General features: G+C 39.3%; 1 protein-coding gene across 1 annotated transcript; it reads right to left on the minus strand.

Annotated features, from left to right (window-relative positions):
- Positions 1 to 22,864: 22,864 nt before the first annotated feature.
- Positions 22,865 to 23,629, minus strand: LOC149201485 (abscisic stress-ripening protein 1-like). Its single transcript, XM_089399747.1, has 2 exons — positions 23,303 to 23,629; positions 22,865 to 23,169 (listed from the first exon to the last, which is right to left on the minus strand). The coding sequence occupies exons 1-2, from the start codon at positions 23,447 to 23,449 to the stop codon at positions 23,008 to 23,010; spliced, it is 309 nt and encodes a 102-aa protein (XP_089255873.1). The 5' UTR covers positions 23,450 to 23,629; the 3' UTR covers positions 22,865 to 23,007.
- Positions 23,630 to 23,710: the final 81 nt, after the last annotated feature.

The raw sequence follows: 23,710 nt of genomic DNA on the forward strand, positions 1-23,710 counted from the left end.
TATATAATATTATTAATAGTGTTAATAGTGTTAAATTTTTTAATAATATATTTGATTTATTTATTTATTTTCTAACTTATGCTAATTCTATTACTGAAAAATATAGTACACGGAGGCTTTAGCCTGTGCTTGTCCGTGCCTGAGTATTGGGCAAAAACAACAAAAACATACTCTAGACTGTCCATAATGGGAAACCAATCCGAATCAAAATAAGTTTGCCAAAATTATCTTGCTGGTCACACAGGGGAAACCAACAATTGCGCATAGCTTTTTATCAATTTTTCAAGGAGAACCAAAAAACACCCAAGTAACCAAATACCATCATTTTTTCAATAGCCCCGTAAAAGAAACCAAAAAGCAAAGTTCCCAAAACCTGAGAATAGCAGACACGTGGCAGGTTGTGTGGCCGATTAGGTACGTGGAGAAGACGACGGGTGTTCCTCAACAATGAATCATCGGTAAGCCTCCATGTCGACACTTTCCTACTTTGAAGCCTCCATGTTGTCTGCCTGTTGCGCCGATTGTTCCTCCTCGATAAAACAGTGGTAAGGATCCATGTCTTTGTCGTCATGCTGGTCCAGGTCCGTCTCCTTCCCACTTTGTTGTGTCCCTACACTGTGAGTGTTCTTCTAAACCATGGCTAGTTCTGCTCTGGTGTGGCAACCACTTTCAATGGTCTACTCCTCCTCGCTAGAGGTGATGGGATGGGATCTCCCCGCAACTCTGGCTGGCATTTTGGAATGGTGTCCACCCTCAATTTCTTACTCCTTCTCGTGAAAGGCTATGGAGATGGTGGCAGTAATAATGGGCCTGTTCATGGAGGAACGAAAGATGAATTGGGTGGAATTGAGAGGCGGCTGTTGATTGGAAGGAGTTCCACTGGGAGGCGAAGCAGGGGGGGTTGGATTGAGGTGGTGAGGTCATGAGTGGCCTCTGCCACTACGAGTGTTTGGGTAGTAGCCAATATTCTATTGAGCTGAAGAGGACGTGGTTTCAGAGGTTGGAGAATGAGGGGGACAATTCAATCTTCCTCTACTTCCACCCCTACGACTACACATTCAATATCGAGTTCTCGGCATGTTGACTTCAGGTGTATGAGAATTTCTGCTGGGATTAGGCTCAAAGTGTTGAGAAGGCTCAGAAGGATAAGCGGGCAGTTCAAAGGAGGGATTAGCTGCAGAGGTCGAGTGGAAAACAAAATGGCATGCTAGGCTATGAGTGAAGTGAGTTCCTGGGCCTAAACCAATGCAGCAAAGGATGTTGCAGCACCTCCCCGTAGTAGTGCGAGAGCTAGGTGTTGCAACTGCCTAAGGGCATAGACATTGTAGAGGTAGAGGATAAGAGACAGCTGTGGTGGTATGATTATCACCAGAGGTCATCTTTGCGTGAAGTTGAGGTGAGTAGTTGCAGGCTGGTTGAAGACAATGCCAACTTAAATGCCATTTATGGCTAGTGTTAATGCAATTTTTAGACTGACGTGCTGGATTACAGAGGGCCATGTGGGAATGGCTACTTGTTGTCCATTTCAGCGACCACCTTACTATCCTTGCTGAGTACCCGCATCCAGGAGTTGTGCTTCCTTGTGCACCAATTACTATGGACGAGAATGTGGTCTAAAACATGAAAATTATATTGGTGCGCTAGATTCATACCTCGCCACAACCCTTCCAATTCCGCAGAATTATTCGTGTCCCATCCAATTGAACCAAAGTATACTAGCAAAGGTCGACCTTCTTGATCTCTGAATATTCCACCATGTCCTGCTTTTCCTAGATTTCCTTTTGAGGCACCATCAAAATTTAGTTTGATCACATTTGTTGGAGGGGGGTTCCAACGTGCTGGCTTCTTGTTGATAATGCTTGATTTGTTGGGATCACTTTGAACCTGTGGGATCCTTAATTGCCAGTTGTCCCATATACTCTGTTCATGTGCCTGAGTGGGAAAGTCCTCAACATTCCACTGTTGGAGAGTGAGGGTTTCTTGAATGTTCTAACATAAATTGGTCCAGATGATCTCCAATGTAGTGCTTTGATTTTTAAAAATTCTTTTGTTTCTTTCCTTCCAAAATGTCCAGAAAAGGAAGCCCAAGAGAGTTGTCCATAGCACATTTAAGATTCTGCTTTTATATGGAGTAGGGGTCCAATTGCGAATGGTACCTTTCATATCCCCCAAGATTCTGCAAGGTCGCTGACATCTGAATGTGAGTTTTTCCCGTAATTGATTAGCCATGTGGTAGGAATCCATGAGATGTTGGTTAGTTCCTCCTTTTTTTTTGATAATTAGGATAGTATGAGGGTCCCTGGAATCCTCTCTTAATTAAATTATCCCAAGTGAGAATTCTCTGATGATAGAGCAACCAAGTGAAGGTAGAGATTTTGGGCCATATTCTGGTAGTCCAGAGACGAGTCCAAGCGGGATCCACTGGTTCCTATGTTTGGAGCATCAGCTTATATGCTTCTTTTGTTGTGAAATTTCCCCTTGGAGTGTAACCCCATCTTAGAACATATTTTCCAGTTATGCATCTTATTTTCCTTCTGGTGAGTTCCTTGTGTAACTCCGAGTAAAAGTCTTCAGTTTCATGATGTATTATCTGTTCAGTTGGTTTGCATTATCTAAAGCCTTGATTGTTACTTTGAGTCCAGTACTGTGATACATGGTCAGTTTGGTTGAGGTTATTTCCATTATGATTTGGAGGGGGAAGGATTTCTGCAATTTTTGGCCTCTGTTGCCACGAATCCACCCAAAAACGTGCAGTTCGACCATCTTGTATCTCCCAGAAGTTGTGCTTTTGTATTAGCTCTTTACGTTGTTTTGCTGAATTCCAGATTAGAGATCCTGTATCTGTAGTGGTGATACTAATCAACTCTTCCTGTGGATGATTATTCACATATTTTGCAGTCCATAGTTGGGCCCATGGCTTCTGTGGGCTTGAAACCCATTGCCACCATATTCATACTCCCATCAATGTATTACTGTGTTGCGGGTCTCGCAATCCTAAACCCCCCGCTTTTTTGGAGTGCAAATGGTGGCCCATTTTACTAGCGCCCATTTACGGTTTTGCCCTATGGAGCCCCATAAAAAGTTGCATTGCAAATCTTTGATCTTTTTGAGTGCGCATTTCGGTGCTGCAAGAAATAAGAAGAGATAGAGAGGCGTGGATTGTAAAATCACCTTTATCAGAATAAGCCTGCTTGCAATGTTGAGAGTTTTGTAGGTCCAAGACGATAAGTGGCTTTTGATTTTCTCAATGAGTTGGTTCCAGGAGGCATGCTTTAAGGCTGAGTCTATCAGTGGAGCACCCAAGTATTTAGATGGAAGTTTAGCTTGTGAGAATCCTATGATCCTGGCAATTATTCTTTGGGTAGCAGGAGGAGTATGGAAAAAGAAGAATTGTGATTTAGCAGTATTGATGGTGGTTCCTGAGGCCATGGAAAAAGTGTCTAGCAGAGCTTTGAAAGCATGGGCTTCATTAATAGAAGGATGATCGAACAACATATTATCATCAAAAAATTGTTGATGAGTTATAGTAGAGGTTCCATGGGAAAAAATGCCTATGAGGTCATGAGATTGAACAACATTCTTTATAAGGTGACTCAAACCTTCTGCCATAAGAATAAAGAGGAAGGGGGATAAAGGGTCACCTTGACGAATTCCTTTGGATGGGAAGTAGGGTTTGGAGGGGATTCCAATAACTAGGATATAGAAGAAGGGGGATGATATGAGATTCATAATCTATTTGACCCAGGTAGGGTTAAATCCGAAAGCATTAAGCAATTGTTTTATATAAGTCCAACTTATTTTATCAAAGTCTTTAGAAAGATCAAATTTAAGAAGCACACCTCCCTATTTGTTGCTCCTTAAGGAATGAATAATTTCATGAGTCAAGATCATGCCATCCAAGATTTGACATCCTTCAACATAGCCAGATTGTTTTGGAAAAATGAGGAGAGGGAGAAGTGGTTTGAGGCAATTGGAAATGACTTTTGAAATGATTTTGTATGTGACATTGCACAAAGCGACGGGCTTGAACTTCTCCGAAGTAATTGGCTGATCTTCTTTGCGGATGAGAGCTACAAATGTTGCATTGAGAGAAGGAAGTAGCCAATGCATAGCTCGTGATTCTTCTACCACTTTCCAAACTTCCTCTTTGATTAAATCCCAAAAGTGATGGTAGAAGTTAGAGGTGAAGCCATCAGGTCCAGGAGCCTTCCCATCTTTTAGTTGAGCTAAAGCAGATTCTACTTCCATCATAGTTACCCGTCGCAGCAAGAGCTGATTATGCTCTTCTGTTATAATTCTTGGAATATGCTGTAGTATTTTGTTTATAGTAGGTTGTCTACCTGTAGGAAACTCTTGATGTACTGTTTAGAAGTGATTAGTGCGCTCTCGCTCAATGTCTTCATGTTTCTCCATTCGTTCTCCCTGTGGATTTTGAAGATGCGTAATGGTGTTGTTCATTCTTATTTGGATAGTTGTGCAGTGAAAGAATTTGGTGTTTCTTTCCCTTTCTTTTAGCCATATGATTCTTGATTTTTGTTTCCATAACATTTCGTCTTGTTTCCTTCTTTCTTCTATTTGCATGAGAAGAGTTTGTTCTTGACTTTCTAAAGTCTCAGTTCTGCCTCCTCTAATGATCTTCTGTCGTAGCTCTATCATACTTTTCTCAAGCACTTTTTGATATTGAAAAATATTAACAAATGTGGTATGATTCCAGTGCTTGATTTGTATTCTGATATGCTTTAGCCTCTGTTGGAATTTATACATAGTTGAGCCACCAAAGGGAATAAATATTTCCCAAGTTGATTTGACTATATTTTTGAAATCAGGGTGGGTGAGCCAAAAAGTTTCAAATCTGAATGGCTTCCTGTTTGAGTTTCCGGGACCCGTCCATTGAAGGGAAATGGGCTAGTGATTGAAGCCCGCAATGGGGAGTATTGAGGTGGTGATATCACCTCCCAGATGTACTGAGTTATCTGAGATGAGGAATCTGTCCAACCTAGATGTGATTTGTTGAGAGCTTGACCTTTTATTGTTCCATGTGAAAAGACCATTATCAAATGGTAAATCAATTAGCCAATTATTTTGAATGTATTCTTTGAAACCGCTGCTTTTAGTGTACAACTTCCTTCTTCCTCTTTTTTTTCCCTCCAGCCGAGTGATCATATTGAATTCACCATCTATGATCTAGAGTGGATGAGTTCTTGTGGAGTTGAGAGTTTCCAACGATTTGAGCAACGCATTCTTTTGCATAGAATCTTGAGGGAAGTATACATTTGTCAGATGACCATGTATATTAGTTCCTATGATGTGAAAAGTGGATTGGATGTGATGATGAGATGCATGAAAGTCAGTGAGGGAGATGTGTTGCGTATTCTAGGAAATAGCAATCCCTCTCGAAGCTCCAGTTGCATCTACCATGACAGTTTGGCATCCTGACCAGGTTTTCGATAAAATAGAAGCTAATGTGCTAGTATTACATTTTCTTTCCTGCATGAAGAGAATATGTGCTTTTTCATGTTGTGTCATGTTTTTTATGATCTTGTATTTCTCAGGACTATTAAGTCCTCGAACATTCCTTGAGACGAGATTCATGGTTGACTAGTCGGTAAGGATCTATAATATTTATTCAGCTTGGAGCACCTACCGGACTACACTAGCATTTCCCCAATAAGGATGGTGCGTTGTAAATTTGTCTTTCTTCCACTTTTATTCCCATATTTTGTGATGTGTTTCCCATCCCAACTGCTTCCTTGTTGTATGCCCAGGGTTCTGTGCTGGTGCACCCTTGAGAGTACCACTTCCAGATTTTCGAGCTTCCTGTCCTGTATTTTGTCGAACTCTTTCTTTTTTCACCCTTGTTCTAGGCTGAAGATGTCTAGGTCTCCTAAATCAAACCTTTCAGGTTCTTCTTCCATGTGAATTTGTTGACTGCTCTCATCCGTATGATGGTTTGTTTTGAGTGGGTCTTTCAACATCCATTCCTTTTGCAGACTAGAGGGCTTTGTTGTAATCTTGAAGGGAGGTAGGTTGAGAGGTTGGTTGTTGCGGGTCTAAGTTAGTCTCCGAGGTTGGTTGACTAACAACATTAGGAGTAGGTACAAGGAATGGTTTGGTGGATGGCGCAGGAGTTGTCTTGACTATATTGTCCAGAAGGATCTGATTCTGTCATATCTAGGTTTGACATAAGGTCAAAACTGTTGCTAGAAGATGGTGCAACGGAGGATGGTATTGTGTTTTTTGGTGCGATTGGGGGGCTTTTGTTATGCTTCTTTCTATGAGAAACTTTGGTAAACCCTTCAGAGTTAGATTTTTCCACATGGTATGTAGAATTATGAGAGGTATTTAGAGGACAATCACGGAATAAATGTCCATGGGTGTGGCATTTCCTGCATCTAAAGGGCACATGTTCATAATCTATGGGTTGAATCCATTCAAATTCATCATGAAGGAGACTTACCAAATCCGTAAGTGCCTTTCCTAGTTTCATATAAACGCTGATGCGAGCATGTGAGGTGTATCTGCGAAGCTTTGATTCCTCTGCAATCTTTATGAATTCTCCTAGCCCATTGCCAATAGCTTTGAGTGATTCTTCATCCCAGTATTCTAGAGGTAAGGAGTACATGTGAATCCAGACTGGTGCCCAGCTGATACAGACCCGCAACATTGAAGAAATAGTGTCCTCCATCTAGAACACAATTTTTGTCTTCAATACAGTTGAAGATGGCTTTGAAAAAACCTTTGGGGCCTAGCTGTAGGGAAACATGTCCCTTGGGCTTCCACTTTGAGGTTATCCATCCTTGAAGGGCTTTTTCGGTAGGCCAGTAGCTTATGAATTTACCTATCAGCGCATGGTCTTTCATATATTATATTTGTGCACTGATTCTATGACTGGGTAGATCAATCTTGGGGCGTTCCGCTGCAATGGGCTTGCAGGTGGAATATGTTGCCTTCTTTGGTTCATCAGGTGTTGCAGGGATGTTCTCTTTTTCATTGTTCAGATCTGTCGTTTCGTTCTTCTCCTGCTGCTGCGCAGGTTGTACCGATGGCTATTCTGCACTCCCAGTTGAGGGCTGTTAATTTTCGTCCCCATGAGGCCGATTTCCAGTGTTGCGGCCTATGGGGGGAGGCCTGTGGCCTCCCCCATATGAATGTTCATTGGTTGTTTTGATCAATTCAGCTAGACCCACGTTGGCAGTGGTACTGCGTGATTTAGAGAGTCTTCTTTCTCTGCCGCTGTGTCGTGGAAGGGTTTGTTCGAAACCCTAGCCTGCCATTTTCCTCTGCTCCTCAGTAGAAAGGGATCCAAATACATTATTTGATTTATTAATGTAACATGATAAATTTAATAATATTTTTAATTGTATTATTAAAAGTGTTTTTTATTAAAATTACATTTTTAACAATATTGTTATTTTTTTTGTAGGCAAGTAAGAAACATTATATTACCAAAAATATTTTACATAGAGTACATTGTGAGAAGAACTATAAAGGTATAGTTGAGATCAGGAGAACTATGCAAAGTGCTAATTCTAGATTGAAAAGAGATAGGGATGGATCATCTCCTGTGAAAGGGAAACCAGTTGGTCCTTTAGTATGAGCAAATATATGGTTGGAAATCATGGACCATACAAAAATGTAGATAGGACATATAAAACTGAACATAAGAACCTGCAAAAAGGATACCTACTAGTGTGACCATAGAAACTTAAATGACATAATAATCTAAAGAAATAATTGTCAAATAAAGCATATTGGGAGACCCCATCAATGTTTTTTCTTCCCTCTGGAACTGTTTGGTGCTTTTGTGCTTTGTTGTGGTCTTCTTCGCCTACTCCAACATTTATAGGTGTACCATTTTATCCATTTTCTTTGATGATAAAGTAGCGATAGGAAATGGTTTCTTCCTCAAAGGGTTTTGCTTCAGTGGTGTGGTTTACACTTGTGGGAGACTTCAACTAATTATCTACCTTTTATTGAGGTTTCATTAGGAAATGATTCTTGGACAACAATGCCTTTTCCTTTGACTTTTGCCACTAGAGGAGAAGGGAGAGGGGGGGAGCCAGGTTGGTGTGAGGAATTAAATCAACAGAGCTTTCAATGGAGTTAGTGGTTGCCAAAGTTAGAGGAACATGAGGTAAAAAAATGCCTATAGCCCTGGGTAGATTGCATAGCACGAGATGGGTATTGTCGAATTGAATACCCACCTATGCCATCCTTCGTTCTACTTTTCCCTCGCGCCCTCCAAGGTCTAAAGATGGTGCACTAAATTTTTTTGAACTTACCAATGACCATCACCTCAACACCTACACTTAGCCACCATGATGCATATGTAGGCTAGTATATCAGGGTTAAAGAATTCTACATTTTCATCGTGCTAGGCAGAGAGGTGAATTCCCTCATCCTCGGCCTTCTCGTCTCTCTCTACCCCTTTCTCTAACCATATTTCATATATGACAGTCATTGAACCAAGAGCGTTGGCTTCTGATAGTTTTGGAAGAGAAAATAATGTTTTTGCTGCTTGTGTCAACAACTACCTCCTTGAAGATGGAATGGAGGAGGAAAGAAAGGGACTATGGTATACATATTAACCGGAACATGAGATCCAATTTAAGACCTATCACGAGGAATCAAGATGATTTCGAGGGGAATGTTTCACAAAACCTAAATTAATTGAGACATATCTCACTTGGAGGAATTGTGCGGTGCATGTCTGCAACCTCGACACTTTATTGATTACAGGCGTGATCGTTGTCCGGCAAGACCTAACAAAAATCGTAAATCAAAATAGCATCCCATCAAAGAGTTACAAATATTATTAATAATAATATTATTAACATTTTTTTTGTAAGCTTGGCAGGACTACATCTTCATCATTTCCAATATATCATCCTAATCAGGACATGGAATTAAACTATTAACTTCACATCAAAGAATGCATGAACATAGCACCCAATCACCATCTATGTAAAACTCATGCACAATAATATTATTAACATTAATATCAATAACATTATTAATATTATTAAATATTAAATATTAAATAATACAACAATAATATAATATCAAATTTATTTTAATATTAACACTTATTTTAAACCTAAAATAAATGATACATCAAATAAAATCTTAATATTTCACCATTTAGCATTTAAAACCTAAACCTTGATGAAGAAATCTCTCATAGTTATTTTCACTTATTCAACAAAAAAACCGCATAAAGAAGCCACCAAATAACCACATTTAACCACTTAAAACCTTAATGCAAGGAAAACCCTAATGGTAGCATTTCTTCACCAACGAAACCTCATAAGGCGGCCAACAAAGAACCACATTTAATCATAACCACATCTAATGATTTTTATTGCGTTTATCCATGCCCATGCCTAACCACTAACGCTAGTAGAGGAAGATGCGAATCGAATACGTTTGATAAGGAAAAGTTGGAATAAAAAAGGTTGAATACAACTACAGAAAAACGAGTCAAAGAGACAAAAGATGGAAGCAAATTGTTGAAATAAAGTAAGAATAAAGCTCAGAACGTGCGAGTTACTCAAATATTTCTATGTGGACATTTCAAGCATGGTAGCATAAACAACTTCTTATAATGTAATTAGCTATCAAAATATAACACGTATATATAATTCAAAGGAAATGTTACTATATCTTAGAACTTTTAATATTAAAAGAGATCTCATTTAATTTTTTATAATATATTTAAATTATATATATTATTTAAAATATAATTAATATACAAAATTTCTCAACATGAAAATTTATATATATATTTAATATTTAAATTATAATTATTTATTTTTTCAAATATAAATTTATTAAACATATTAAAAATTATATGTCTATAAATTGTACTTACTTGTATTGAAATCTAAATCTCTATGAATTGTGTTTCTTTAATAAGTTTTTTCCTGCGAGATTTTAGTGTGTATTGATTTTTGAAAAATCAAAATGAAGAAATTAAATTTAAGAAAAAAGAAGTTGCAATAGTGAAATTCAAGAACCGTTGTTAAATCTAGAAGTAAGCTTCAACATTAATTATTACATATCAAGAATATTGTCAATCAATTCAACAACCCATATTAAATCCATAAACAAGCTTCAACATTAGTTATTTCTTATCAAGAATATAGTCAATCAAGTAACCACATACCATTATCAAATAAGTTATTAGTTATGGAATATGATTATAAAGGCACTAGCTCTAATTCTTCATTTATTGCCAGCTACATTGTACGCATCTTGATATTTGTAGTCTTGAGCTCTAGTGATGGCAAAAAGCAGGCTTCTTGGATGAGTGGTGAAGGTTTATTTTTTTTATTAAGTGTGGTTAGTGAGTTTGTTGGAGTATTAATTATACTCATTGTCTTATCCAAATAAGTTGATGTAATTCCTTACTTCTAGTCATGTCCAGGTTGATGTAATTCCCTATTTCCAATTATGGGTGATTTGCAAGCCAATTATATTTCACAACTTATTTTATGTGTAACATCAAAAATAAAATTATTCTAAAAGTTGAGGCTCTTAGGCTAACACATTATTTAAAATGAAACAAATCCATGTGATGGATTAGAATGGAGATACAATTTCTAAAAAAACATCCTTTCCTAAGTTTAAAAAATGGCACAGTTGTTAAAGAAAAAGAAAATTAAGAATGACACAAAACCTTACCAAGAATAGTATAATTATTAAAAAAAATTAATGAAGAATGACACAAAACCTTACCAATAGCACAGTGTGAAATCATTCCATTGTTGTTACAAAATCCCAAAATTTACCAGAATCATTGCATTGTTGATTTACCAGAATCATTTCATTGTTGTCACCATAATCATTCCATTGCTATCACTGGATCTTACCAAAAGTTCCACCACTTAGCAGAAGTTCCTCCACTCTAAGTCCCAAGCATAAGCTATTCTAAAACCCTCACCATAAATGGTAAATTACCTGGTCTAAAAACCATAATATTGTCTACCCAAATCCCAAATCTTACTCCAAGAATGATCTGGAAATCACCCTATGAGTGACCTCAGTTAAGATTTATTAAACAAAAGGTATTACAGGCTCATGTGCTGGTGTGTGTTTTGTGTTATTGAAACAACGGATCAATCAGATTGCCAATACACAAACATTTTGAATGGAAAGACAACAGAGAAATACAGTAAGCAACACAAAGACATAAACAATTGTAATAAGGAGCTCACCCTATTCTCCAGGGCTATGTCTCCAGTCCAGCTTCAGTGGTGGCCTTATTTTAATATGTCTTTGAAATTACAATACAGGGACTCAATGTGAGTTCTCCTGAAGCAGATTTTTCTTGGCAGGGTGGTTCTTGGATTCCCCAAGCCACTTGGAGTACACAGACTCTTGTTTTTCCTACCAGCTCTGTGACCCTCGGTCTACAGTGGAAAGAGCCAACTATGATGCTCAATCCAGATAGATTCCTCTATGGGAAGGCTTGATTCTTCAAGCTCTCTAGTGCTCGATGTTGCCTGTGGTCAGCTCGACCCTCTGTCTCCTCTGCTTGGCTTCACTTCTCTCTATGCTTAGTCCTCCTCTAAAGGTTCACTGTTCACTATCTCTCTTGGTCTCCTCGACTCTTCACTCTGAATCCGTTCTTCGTATCCCGTTCACTGCCTCTGTTCACGGCTTTATCCATTCGGCCTCCATGCCTGTTCGTTTCCTCTCCCTCCTGCGTCGATTCGCATGTCGCTTGTTTGCTTGGAATTCCCTATTCGTCGTCAGCATGATCGCTCGAGAAGTAGCCACGTGTCCTTACTAGAACAGTGCCAACCTGTTTGTCGATTCGTTTCCTTTTCCATTGTGGCGGTCAACGGATTCCAAATCCCTTTTAATCGCAGCTTAGTTCCCTATCAGTTTCGTTCTATCTATCAAGCGTAATCTCAGCCGTCCGATCTGGGCTCCTCCAGATCCAATGTCATTCACACGCCAAGCGTGGTTGACTTGCTCGACCGATAACGTGCTATCACAGCAGTTTTTCTCTCACCTCCGCTGCCACGCATCGATAACTGAGGGTGCTCGCTCCACTTTTTCCCAAAAGCTCTTACCATTCAAGGGCACCCCGGGTAAAACCGCCGGTTTCCATGTTGTGGGTCCCACCTTCGTACGATGGCACCTTCTCGGTTCTCCGCCCACGGTCCTCTAGCTCTCAACGTGACCGAGTGCTTAAGCCCTACCATTTAAGCCCTGTTTGCCCACCTAACGCGCATTGAAAATAAACTCCTTTTCCCATTCTGAGGCTCCTAGGGGCTACATTTACCTCATGCATAGTCTCCATGGACCTCGGTCAACATCTTTGATCGAGGTCCTCATCGTTTCACGCTGGCTGCCATGGCCACTGGTTCAGGGTGCTTTCGATGGTTGTTTTGTATTTCATTCAAGATTTATTCGACCTGTTTCAGTCATGGTTCTATGACAGTCGTTTATGGATCCGATTCAGATCATGGCCTCCCAACTGAAAATATTTTGGACCACCAAAAGTTTGTTTTCTTCAAGCATCGACTAAGTGAGGAAATTGTTGTCTCACTTGTCCAATCTCAATCCACTTCGCACTGCTTGGCTTCAAACCTTTAGGTCCAATTTTGAGGTATTCCACCTGTCCATTGTGCGTCATCCTTACCTTCCGATCCAACACTGTATCTTCCTGTAACTCATTAAGATATTCAGGTAGTAGGTCATCAACAGAAGGCAATTGACTCTACTCTTCAGGGTCCTCAATCATTGAAGGTACAAACAATCTCAAGCAATCTGCATTCACGACTGAGTAGATGTGCATGTAAGCTGGTAGATCAAGGTGAAAAGCATTTTCACCAATCTTCCAAAGTATCTTGAAGAGTCCATACCTGATAGGTTTTACCTTCTTACCTTCACCTTGCATCCTATCCTTGCTGATATACAGCCAAACTTGGTCTCCAACTCGAAAACTATGCTGCATCCGATGCTTATCATGCCTAGCCTTGTACTTGGCCTGGCTCTTTTCTAGCTGTTCCTGTACTACCTGATGGATCTCTTGGATCTGTTCAATGAACCTAATTGTTTTGTCCACATCATTGTGTCCATCAACCATGGTATCTTTACCGAAGACAAAATCCAAGGGTGACCTGGGTATGAAACCAAAGCAGGTCTCAAAAGGACATCTCTGGGTAGAAGAATGTTTGGCTCTATTGTAAGCATGCTGCACATAACACAAGTGTTCATCCCAAAGCTTAAGGTGTTTTCTGCAATATCCTCTCAGTAACTGGATCACTATCCTGTTAACTACTTCTGTCTGGCCATCTCTTTGTGGATGAAAAGTTGTGCTTTTCTTTAATTTGGTGTCCATTAGTTCCCATAGACTGAACCAAAACTTTCCCACAAATCGAGTGTCTCGATCATATATAATTGAAGTGGGTAATCCAAAATGAACCCATACATGTTCAAAAAATAATTTTTTAGTTTGTTCAACTGTAATCTGTTTACTACAGGGTATCAAAATACACATTTTGCTGAACCTATCCACAACAACATATAGATAATCATGACCTTTCCTAGATTTGGGCAGTCCTCCAACAAAATCCATGGAAATTCTTTTGCAAGGGTGAGAAGGAACTGGAAATGGAGTCTATAAGCCTAGTTTTCTGTTACTGGGCTTGCTTTTAGCACACATAGCACACCTCTTTACATATCTAGAATCTGTCTCATTCATTCTTGGCCAATAACAGAACCTTTGCAGCTGTGCAACTGTTTTACTTACCCCAAAGTGACCTGATATCAGAGAAGTGTGTGCTTCCCTAATTATCTTTGCTCTCTCAGTTTGTGGAATGCAGAGTTTCCCACAATGGTATAAGAGTCGGTCCTTTATGTGATAGTCCAATTCTTCTACTCTTTTACCTTGACCCAAAGTTGCATATACATCTTTAAAGTCCATATCCTGAGATATTGTTCTATGTAGCTTTCATGTAGCACAGAATTATGCTTGAGTATGGTAGATGCATTTATAATGGGTCTAGATAACATGTCTGCAACCTTGTTATGTATGCCGTTTTTATATATTATGACTAAATGAAACTATTGTGGAAAACCCATCCATCTGTAATGACTTCATTGTTTCAACTTAGTTTGGGAGTGTAGGTATTGAAGTGGTTGATGATCATTATGTATTACCGTTTCTTTGCCCATTAAGTAATGTTTCCACTTTTTCACACTCTGAACTAGTTCATACAATTCTTTATCATATGTAGGATAGTTAACTACTGCAGGATTAAAAGTCTCAGAATGATAACATATGGGTTTACTATGCTGTGTCAACACTGCTCCCATGGCATAGTCACTGGCATCAATTTGGATCTCAAATGGCCTTTGTAGATCTGGCAGTGCTAGTACAGGTGCTGTACTAATTTTTTCTTTCAAGGTGTCGAAGGCTTTCTGTTGTTTGCCTCCCCACTGAAACACCTTGTTCAATCTTGTCAAAGCATGTAAGGGAGCTTCAATTGAGGAAAAATTTGAAATGAAATTCCTGCAATACTGTGTTGCTCCTATGAAGCTTTTCACTTCTGTAGCAGACTTGGGTTTAGGCCTGTTTACAATGACTGCCACTTTAGAGGGATCTATTTTCAATTCACCTCCCGCTACTATATGACCCAAATAATTTAGAGAGGTTTTTCCAAATTCACATTTGGAGAGTTTAACATAAAGTTTTTCTCTTTTCAAAACATCTAATGTTTGCTTAACATGCTTTAAATGTTCTTCCCATGTTTTATTAAAAATCAGAATGTCATCCAGATACACAATAACAAAATCATCAAGAAAAGGTCTGAGTACATCATTCATTAATCTCATGAAAGTAGCAGGGGCACTGGTCAAGCCAAAAAGCATAACCAGCCATTCATACACTCCCTGCTTTGTTTTGAAAGTAGTCTTCCATGCGTCTTGCTTTGCAACTCTGACCTGATGGTATCCACTGTGCAAATCCAACTTGGTGAAATAAACAACTTCCTTCAATTGATCTAAAAGATCATCTATGCGAGGAAGGGGATAACGATTCTTGATCGTTATTTTATTCAGTGCTTGGTAATCAATGCACATTCTCCATGAGCCATCTTTTTTTCTCACCAAAATGATTGGTGATCCACATGGTGACGTGCTATGCCTGATGAACCCTTTCTCGAGCAACTCTTGCACCTGCTTCATGATTTCAACATTCTCTAAAGCAGATAACCTGTACATCCCAACGTTAGGCAAAGGAACATCTTGCTGCAAAATATATCATGTTCTATTCCCTTTCTGGGTGGCAGACCTTGAGGTTCTTGAAACAAGACATCATATTCTGAAACAATCCTTTCTATATCAGCTTGCTGATCAGAATTACAGCCCTCAAATACATTGGTTTTATCAGTTTTCTTTTCTTTTACAACCATCAGTAAGAACTGTTTACATGAATTTATCATTCTTTTCATCTGTATTGAGTTTATGAGAGTATAATTATTCTTGAGCTTATGAGCTCCTACAAAATATTCGATTCCATCTTTAACAAGTACATACTTGTTCTTATCTCTATAGAAAATAGCCTTTCTATCATACAAGTAAGGACTTCCTCAAACAATTCCACATATATCCAAAGGAATTATATCTAACTCAACCTCATCTACAAATGTTGACCCAAAAGAAAACTTGAGTTTGCACTGTCTAGTCACTTGTAGTTGTGCTTTATCATCCAACCATCCTAATGGGTATGGCTTCTTATGAGGTGTAGTTGCTAATCCCAATCTCTTTACAATTGCTTCAAAAATCAGATTTGCTTGTGAGCCAATATCAAACAAAGTATCGATCTTTTGATATTTGGAAACAACTCGAATATGAAAAATCTCATGCATTTTTCTCTCATGTTCTTCGTCAATAACAGATTGAACAGAATTACTAGTAGATGCTTCAGATTTCTTACCTTTTATACCTGTGGCTGCAATGACTGTTTCATCTCCTGAGTCTAACCCCAAATCCTTCTAAATAGTTGAAGCAGTCTTCTTCTTCTTGCCCTTGGACTTCTTAGGCCTTAGATTTAGATGCAGAATCCAACAGTGCTCATCATCATGCCCCTCCTTTTTACAGTGAGTGCATGAGGCTTTTCCTTTCTGTGCAGTGTTAGCCTTCCTTACTTTCCACTTCTGCTTTCTTTTCTCCTTGCTCTTGCTTACAGTGGGTTGGGATGGTCCTCCAACTTCTGGATTTCCATTCTTTCCTCTAGCTTCAAGATGAGTAGCTTGTACAGATACCTCATCTATACTAGTGGGATTAAACATGAGGATGGTACGCCTCATGTAGCTATGTAGACCCCCAATGTACTTCAAAAGACTTTCTAGTGAGTCTAATGAAATACCCAACATCAATGCTCTTTTTCTGGACTCTTGAGTATACCCTTGTACACTTTGCCCTTTCAACTACTGAAGAGTTTGCCAACTCATCATGTCTTGTTGCATGTAGGCCAACGGATAGAACTGCTTTCTGATAGCAGAAACAAAGTCACTCCAGACAGAGAGGGGCTTACCATGCTTCTTCACATTAGCTTGGGTTCTGCCTTCCCACCAAACCAAGGCAATGCCCCCTAGGCGAAGGCTTTCCAACTGAATCTTGCTCTTGTCTAAGTCTATATTTTGTACTCTGCAATACACATCAATTTGTCTTATCCAGTTGTCCAGCTTTTCAGCATTCAACTCTCCATCATATATAGGCAAATCAAATTTAACATCCAACTTAATCAAAGATGCTTTCTTATTATGCACAGGGCTATTAGGAGGTGTAGGAAAGCTTTCTTCTTTCCCCTTTCCTTTGGAGTGGTCATGGGAATGAGATTCATCTTCTTCTTTATCTTGCTTAGAGCCTGATGAATCTTCCCCCTTTTGCTATCTAAATTCCCTATACATTTCTTCTACCATGGACTTTATAGCTAGGAAACTTTCTAGGAATTGAGGGTCTGGCCCTATGGAACCTTCTTCTGAGATTGTCTTTCGAGAATAGACTCTCCCAAGTTTAGGATTAGTTTCCACCAACTCTCCTTCTCCCAATTTGAGCATTGATCTAGTGATCATTCACAGCTGAACCAACACAAGCTTGTCCAACCTTACAGCCTAGAGCTCTGATACCACTTGATTTGAATATCACCCTATAACTGACCTCAGTTAAGATTTATTAAAAGAAAGGTATTACAGACTCATGTGCTAGTGTGTCATCTATGTTATTGAAACAACGGATCGATCAGATTGCCAATACACAAACATTTTGAATGGAAAGACAACAGAGAAATACAGTAAGCAACACAAAGACACAAACAATTTTAATAAGGATTTCACCCCATTCTCTAGGGCTACGTCTCCGGTCCAGCTCCAATGGTGGCCTTATTTCATTATGTCTTTCAGTAGAGAAATTACAGCACAGGGACTCAATGTGAGTTCTCCTGAAGTAGATTTTGCTTGGCAGGGTGGTTCTTGGATTCCCCAAGCCACTTGGAGTACAGAGACTCTTGTTTTTCCTACTACCTCTGTGACCCTCGGTCTATAGTGGAAAGAGCCAACTGTGATGCTCAATCCGAATAGATTCCTCTATGGGAAGGCTTGATTATTCAAGCTCTCTGGTGCTCGATGCTGTCTGTGGTCAGCTTGGCCCTCTGTCTCCTCTGCTTGGATTTACTACTCTTTGTGCTCAGTCCTCCTCTCAAGGTTCATTGTTCACTGTCTCTCTTGGTCTCTTGGACTCTTCGCTCTGAATCTCTTCTTCAAATCCCATTCATTGTCTCTATTCATGGCTTTATCCATTCAGCCTCCATGCATGTTTGTTTCCTCTCCCGCCTGCGTCGATTTGCCTGTCGCCTGTGTGTGTGGAATTCCCTATTTGGCATCAGCATGATCGCTCGAGAAGTAGCCACATGTCCTTACTGGAACAGCGCCAACCTGTTCGTCGATTCGTTTCCTTTTCCATCATGGCGATTAACGGATTCCAAATCCCTTTTAATCGCGGCTTAGTTCCCTGTCAGTTCCGTTCTGTCTATCGGGCATAATCTCAACTGTCCGATCTGGGCTCCTTCAGATCCATCGTCATTCGCACGCCGAGCGTGGTTGACTTGCTCGACCAATAGCGCGTGATCATGGCGTTTTTCTCTCACCTCTTCCACCATGCGTCGATCGCTGAGGGTGCTCGCTTTGCTTTTTCCCAAAACCTTTTACCGTTCAAGGGCACCCCGGGTAAAACAGCCAATTTCCAGGTCGTGGTTCCCACCTTCATACGATGGACCTTTTACAGTTCTCCGCCCACGGTCCTCTGGCTCCCAACGTGACCGAGTGCTTAAGCCCTACCATTTCAACCCTGTTTGCCCAGTGATGCACGTTAGCGCTAACGAGCATCGAAAATCAACTCCTTTTCCCATTCCTAGGCTCCCATGGGATACATTGACCTCCTGCACAGCCTCCATGGACCTCGGTCAGTGCGCTTTGACCGAGGTCCTCGTCGTTTCACACCGGCTTCCATGGCCACTGGTTCAGGGTGTTTTTGATGGCTGTTTTGGATTTCATTCGAGATTTGTTTGACCTGTTTCAGTCATGGTTCTATGACAGTCGTTTATGGATCCGATTTGGATCAAAGAAGCTAAACATCTAAAGGAAGAATTGAAGTTGAAATAGATTAGTGAATTAAGGGCTTTGATGATGGGACATAAATGGGGTATCAGATTTTTTGGATTTTTTTATTCCAAGAGTGGAGGAGAATGAGAATGAGAGGGCATTTCAGTTGTCCACATTCTTAGCGGCTAAGCCACTTGTCATGGGAAAGTGGGGAATGTGAATGAACATCTAGGCATTTGATAAATAGCCAAACATTTTATAAAAACATTTGAAAAATCAAGTTTGGAAGATATGTACTTTTTATGAACTATTTTTTTGAATGTAGTGGAATGTAATTTTCATCAATATACATGTATAGTCAATTATAAAAGACACAATCAATTTTTGAATTTTAAATGCATTTAGATAAAAAAAAAAACTATTTTTCCCAAGTCGAAAGATATTAAGAAGTATCTTTCATTCCCAATGGTGTAATTAGGTTGACTAGTATGTTAAATCAATCTTTTAAGGTATGAGAATTTTGGAGGTATGGAATTGATTGATTTCGGAATTTTGGAGGTAGGGAATTGGAATTGAGGTGTTGGAGGTATGGAATTGATTGATTTCAGAATTTTGGAGGTATGGAATTGGAATTGAGGTGTTGGTGGACTAAGAATCACCATACAAATTGTAACAACAACAAGATCCGCAAGCGGCGGTAGTACCTGCCGGGCCTAAAATCAGATAATAAACTAATTACAGCTTCGCAATTGATGAAAAGAGACGTGGTAGCAGTAGCACTGGTAGGGCTATAATCATTTAGTATGATTGGAAGCAAGGCCATCTGCTACACTCAGGTCTCCCTTGCTTGAAGCATCAAACTTGTTGCTTTCACATTGTTTGTCAGCACACCCTTCCACACATAGAGATTCAAGGAAGATTGCTGCTGCAAAGCCCTAAAAAGCTTTTTTGGTGAAGTAAAAAGATTGAAAACCTCAATTGTCAATGGGATGTCAACATCTGGAAATATGTGCATCATTAGAAGGTATATATCCAATTTATATGGTCATTAATATTGCATTGGGTAGAGTGCCCCTCGGTTCGGAAAACTCCCCATTTTAACAATATAATTATGGTACGATCAAGTTTCACGACAGCGTCGGACTTTGTAGACATCTGGCTCTTTGTTTATTAAGGAAAGTTTTTCTCTTTAAGATACTTGGTTTAAGTTTTCTGCCAAAGCACAACACATGATTGAAGATGTTTCATTCTATTGAAATGGACAATACTGAACATCTTTGCTCAAAGTTTTATCAAAATCCACAACGATAATAACATGTTTCCTCAAAGTTTTATGAAAATCCACAGCGATACTGGTATTTTTCAAACGGATACCGCGTCTGGGAAGAATCGATTCATTCTCCTTAAATTAAATTAAAGTAATTTCAACATAGATGCTGCGGGATTTTCACATGGAAACTGCGCGATTTGTCGTCCTCTGAATGCATCCATGAAAGACAAGATGGAAGAGCTTTGATTGCAGTTCCATAAGTAAGCACATAGTTATTACAAATGGAAACCGCGTATGCAAGCAAAGATTTTCAGTGAATGAGGACTTTCAGAAAATAAAATGAATACCATTCAAGTCTAGGTAGTTGGGGAACTTAAGTTCTGTTGTATAGACACAGGCTGGCATTTGTACTCAGATTTTACACCTCTTATCTTTTTGAAATCCTTCTGGTCCTTTAGCCGTGCAGTAGTCAGTAAAGACTGGTTATAGATACCTAAATTAACACTATGAAATAATTATGAATTTTTGTCAAGCAAACTGTAAGGAGCGGAAATCGTTTATTCAAACACATACAGTAATACAGAGAAATTACTTAAACACATAGGCCGAAAACCACATGTAATATATACAGGTGGTGGAAAATAGTTTTAATTATAATTTATAATTCATTAAATCAGAGGTTAAACAATCTTATTATTATTTTTTTTATTCTAATTGCATTATTAATTCTAATTGAAAGTGATACACATACTCCACATGCATCCCTGTGAGTGTCGCTTGTTTCAAATTTTTTCTAAAAAGTTCTCACATTGTTCAACACGTTTGGTTGCACAAGGTTTGCTTGGGACAGACAACGATGGCAGAAGTGTCCCACGAGTCATGTCGCATGAGCTTTGGTGGCAGAAGTGTCCCAAGACTTGTGATACTCGAAGCATATGACGTTCACCCAGTCTAAATTTTGGGCAATGGAGGTCACATGGTAACCTGGAAGGGAGACCATTGTTTCTGGAATAGGGAGGTCGATAGATTATTCGACTACATCAATTTGCAGTGAGGAGGTGTCGAGGGTGATGCAATGGCATGCCTCCGTAGCGTCTTTGGGAATCTCCATCGAGGAATTGTTGGCCATTTAGGAAAGGCTTCGTGCGGAGCGATCGAGCAAGGCTTCTGCCTCTGTAAGAGAATTTTGCAGCGATTGTAACCAGTTCTTCACAATTTTCCAGGGCTCTCTCTTTTGATTTGGGAAAAGTGTGGTAATATCTAGTTCATCCTTAAACAAGGTGGTAATATCCTGTAGAAGCCTCTCCATATGCCTCAAGTCAGTTTTAATAATATAACCGTTATCCTCCTTGTTAATAACCCCTTCCAACAGTTTGATGACCTGGCCAACCAGATGGGTGATGATGGCCTTGCTTGAAAAACCAAGGTGGTCATACCAGTCACTTGCAAAACGGTGCAAAAGATGATTAAAAAATGCTTTACATGCTCCTATTTGTTCGGACAGTCTCCTTGGCTTGCACACGACACAGTCGAGACACCTTTGGCATCGTCCCCACTGATGGATTAGGCTTTCTGCCTCTGTAAGCGAATTTTGCAGAAATTGCAACCAAATCTTCATCTCTGGAGGCTCTTTCTATTGATTTCGGATGAAGACTCCGATATCTTGCAGAAGGCTTTCCATACGTCTCAAGCCAGTTTGAAGAATCTGATAGCTATTATTCATTATAATAACATCCTTCAACAATTGCATGACCGGCTTGATTATGGCGTCGGCTGACGGTTGCCATGGCTTTCTTGTTATTGTAGAGAGCAGCGCAAAGAAAAAGAATGGGGGAATGCGATGGCTATATCTGTGGTCTTCAATCCCTTGAAGTGCTACATCAACTAGAAGGGATGCCTCCAAGGTAAGGAAAAATTTTAAAACCAGAACTAAATGCAATTCCATCTGCCCTGAATCTCCAAAATCCATCTCCCCATCATTAATTTGTGATTGTTTTCTACAAGTTTCAACTTTTTTCTGCAAGTATGAACTGAAGACATCTAAAAATAGGGTTGCTTTTAATGTTATTGGATTCCTAGAAAGTTTATCAAACTGCAAATATGAGCAAAATATCTAATCTCAAATTTAGAAATCTCTAGATCAAATTTTCATGAAAATTCAATATTATTGTAGAAAATACAGTTTTAGGTAGAAGTATAACATTTACTTAAAATGAAATTCTCAAATTTGTCAAATTACCCAGAAATTCTAGCTCTTTTTTCTGTAAAATTGCAGCTTCTATCTAACCTTTTCTTTTTTTTGTGGCAGCTTCATGTAGCTATTTTGTTTTGCAAAATTGCAACCTTTTTTCCATATATTTTGTGGCAGCTATTACATATATTTCTTACAGATATTGCTTTCTACAAGAATGTAGCTTTGCGCCTCTAGCCAGTTTTTCTGCAAGATTGCAGCTTTGCGCCTCTGGATTGTTTTTCCCTCGAGTAGAGGTAGGGTGTCGTACCTGAACGTTTCTCCTTCGAGCCATATGGACAGTTTTCATGAAAAATGGTGTGTGAAAAACGATGGCGAACATATGGTGAACGATGGAAGATGCACCATGGCAGATGTGTGCAACCATGGCGAACATATGGTTAACGATGGAAGATGCACCATGGCAGATGGCACACATGCAAGAGGCGGATATAATTATAATGGAACAAACCTGCAATAAAAGGCTAAATTCAAAAGTATGGTTAAAATTCTGAGGCAAAGTTGCTACAAAATTATTAGCAATCAACTTTAATTAAAATACAAAAAACCCCAAAAAAATCCAGTCAACTGATGAATTAATAGCAGTCAAACTTTGGATCGAACACTATAGTCCCTACTATGCCGGAAGCAGGGACTAATAACAGCGTCGCAATACTATTAACAGCATCACAATACTATTAAGTACTATTAACAGCATCACAATACTATTAAGTATTTACGTTAAAATGGTTATTAACGTTAAAATGCTTATTAGGATCATAAAGAGATACAATGAACGAATGAAGCTGAAGCCAGTGTCAATATGACGGATGACTTTTTAAGCGAAAGAATGAAAACTGTTTTAAAGCATAGGTACGGGGCGCGGGTGGCTAAAAATGGTGATCTTTTACTTCCTTTTTGGCTGCCTTCTTTTTGTGATGCTCGTGGAAGGCATAGCCCCCAGCTCCCACTGCAGCTGTTGCTGCAATCTCCTCCTCAATCTTGTGCCTGTGCGCGTTCTCTGGATCCTTCTTTGCTTTATGTTTCTCGTACTGCATACCCAATGAGAGAATTAGTAATGCTATAATTGTATTGGTAAACTCTACAAACCTGATTTAGTTTATCGACTTACTAAAAATTACAGAATAAGATATATATATATATATATATAGTATAGTATAGTACCAGTGCAAACGTTCCAGCAGCGACTGCTCCCAGTTCACCTAAATGCTCCATTCGCTTATGGTGCTTCTCCTCCTTCATCGCTTTCTCGTACGGCGTCGCCTCCGAGTCGGCGTTCTGGTTCTTGTGAAGGTGTTTATTCTCAGACATCCTTTCTGGTTCTTGTGATGGTGGAAGTGATGGTGTTTACTCTCAGAAAGGAAATTCGAAAACCACTTATATACCCTTACAATAATCAAAACAGATATGAATAATTAGATCCCGATGCAATGTAAGGAAATGCAGACAATGACTTTTACCCGCTTACAATACTCAAATTGCTGAGCAGATTAGATTACATGAATGAATGGTAGGGAATTAGTCCGGTATATATATAGCCAGCGTTGAATATTAAACACGCTATACTGTGTG

This window comes from Pinus tabuliformis, chromosome 2_1 (assembly GCF_031772625.1).
Source record: "Pinus tabuliformis cultivar Carrire ecotype Pingquan chromosome 2_1, CPIR1, whole genome shotgun sequence".
In the NCBI taxonomy this organism is placed as follows: Eukaryota; Viridiplantae; Streptophyta; class Pinopsida; order Pinales; family Pinaceae; genus Pinus; species Pinus tabuliformis.

Bases quoted from the DNA above. Each gene is read 5' to 3' on its own strand.
- LOC149201485 (XM_089399747.1), bottom strand. From the start codon at position 23,449: ATGTCTGAGAATAAACACCTTCACAAGAACCAGAACGCCGACTCGGAG. The intron at 23,170-23,302 runs GTACTATACTAT...TTGGGTATGCAG, and splicing joins CTGCTGGAACGTTTGCACTG to TACGAGAAACATAAAGCAAA.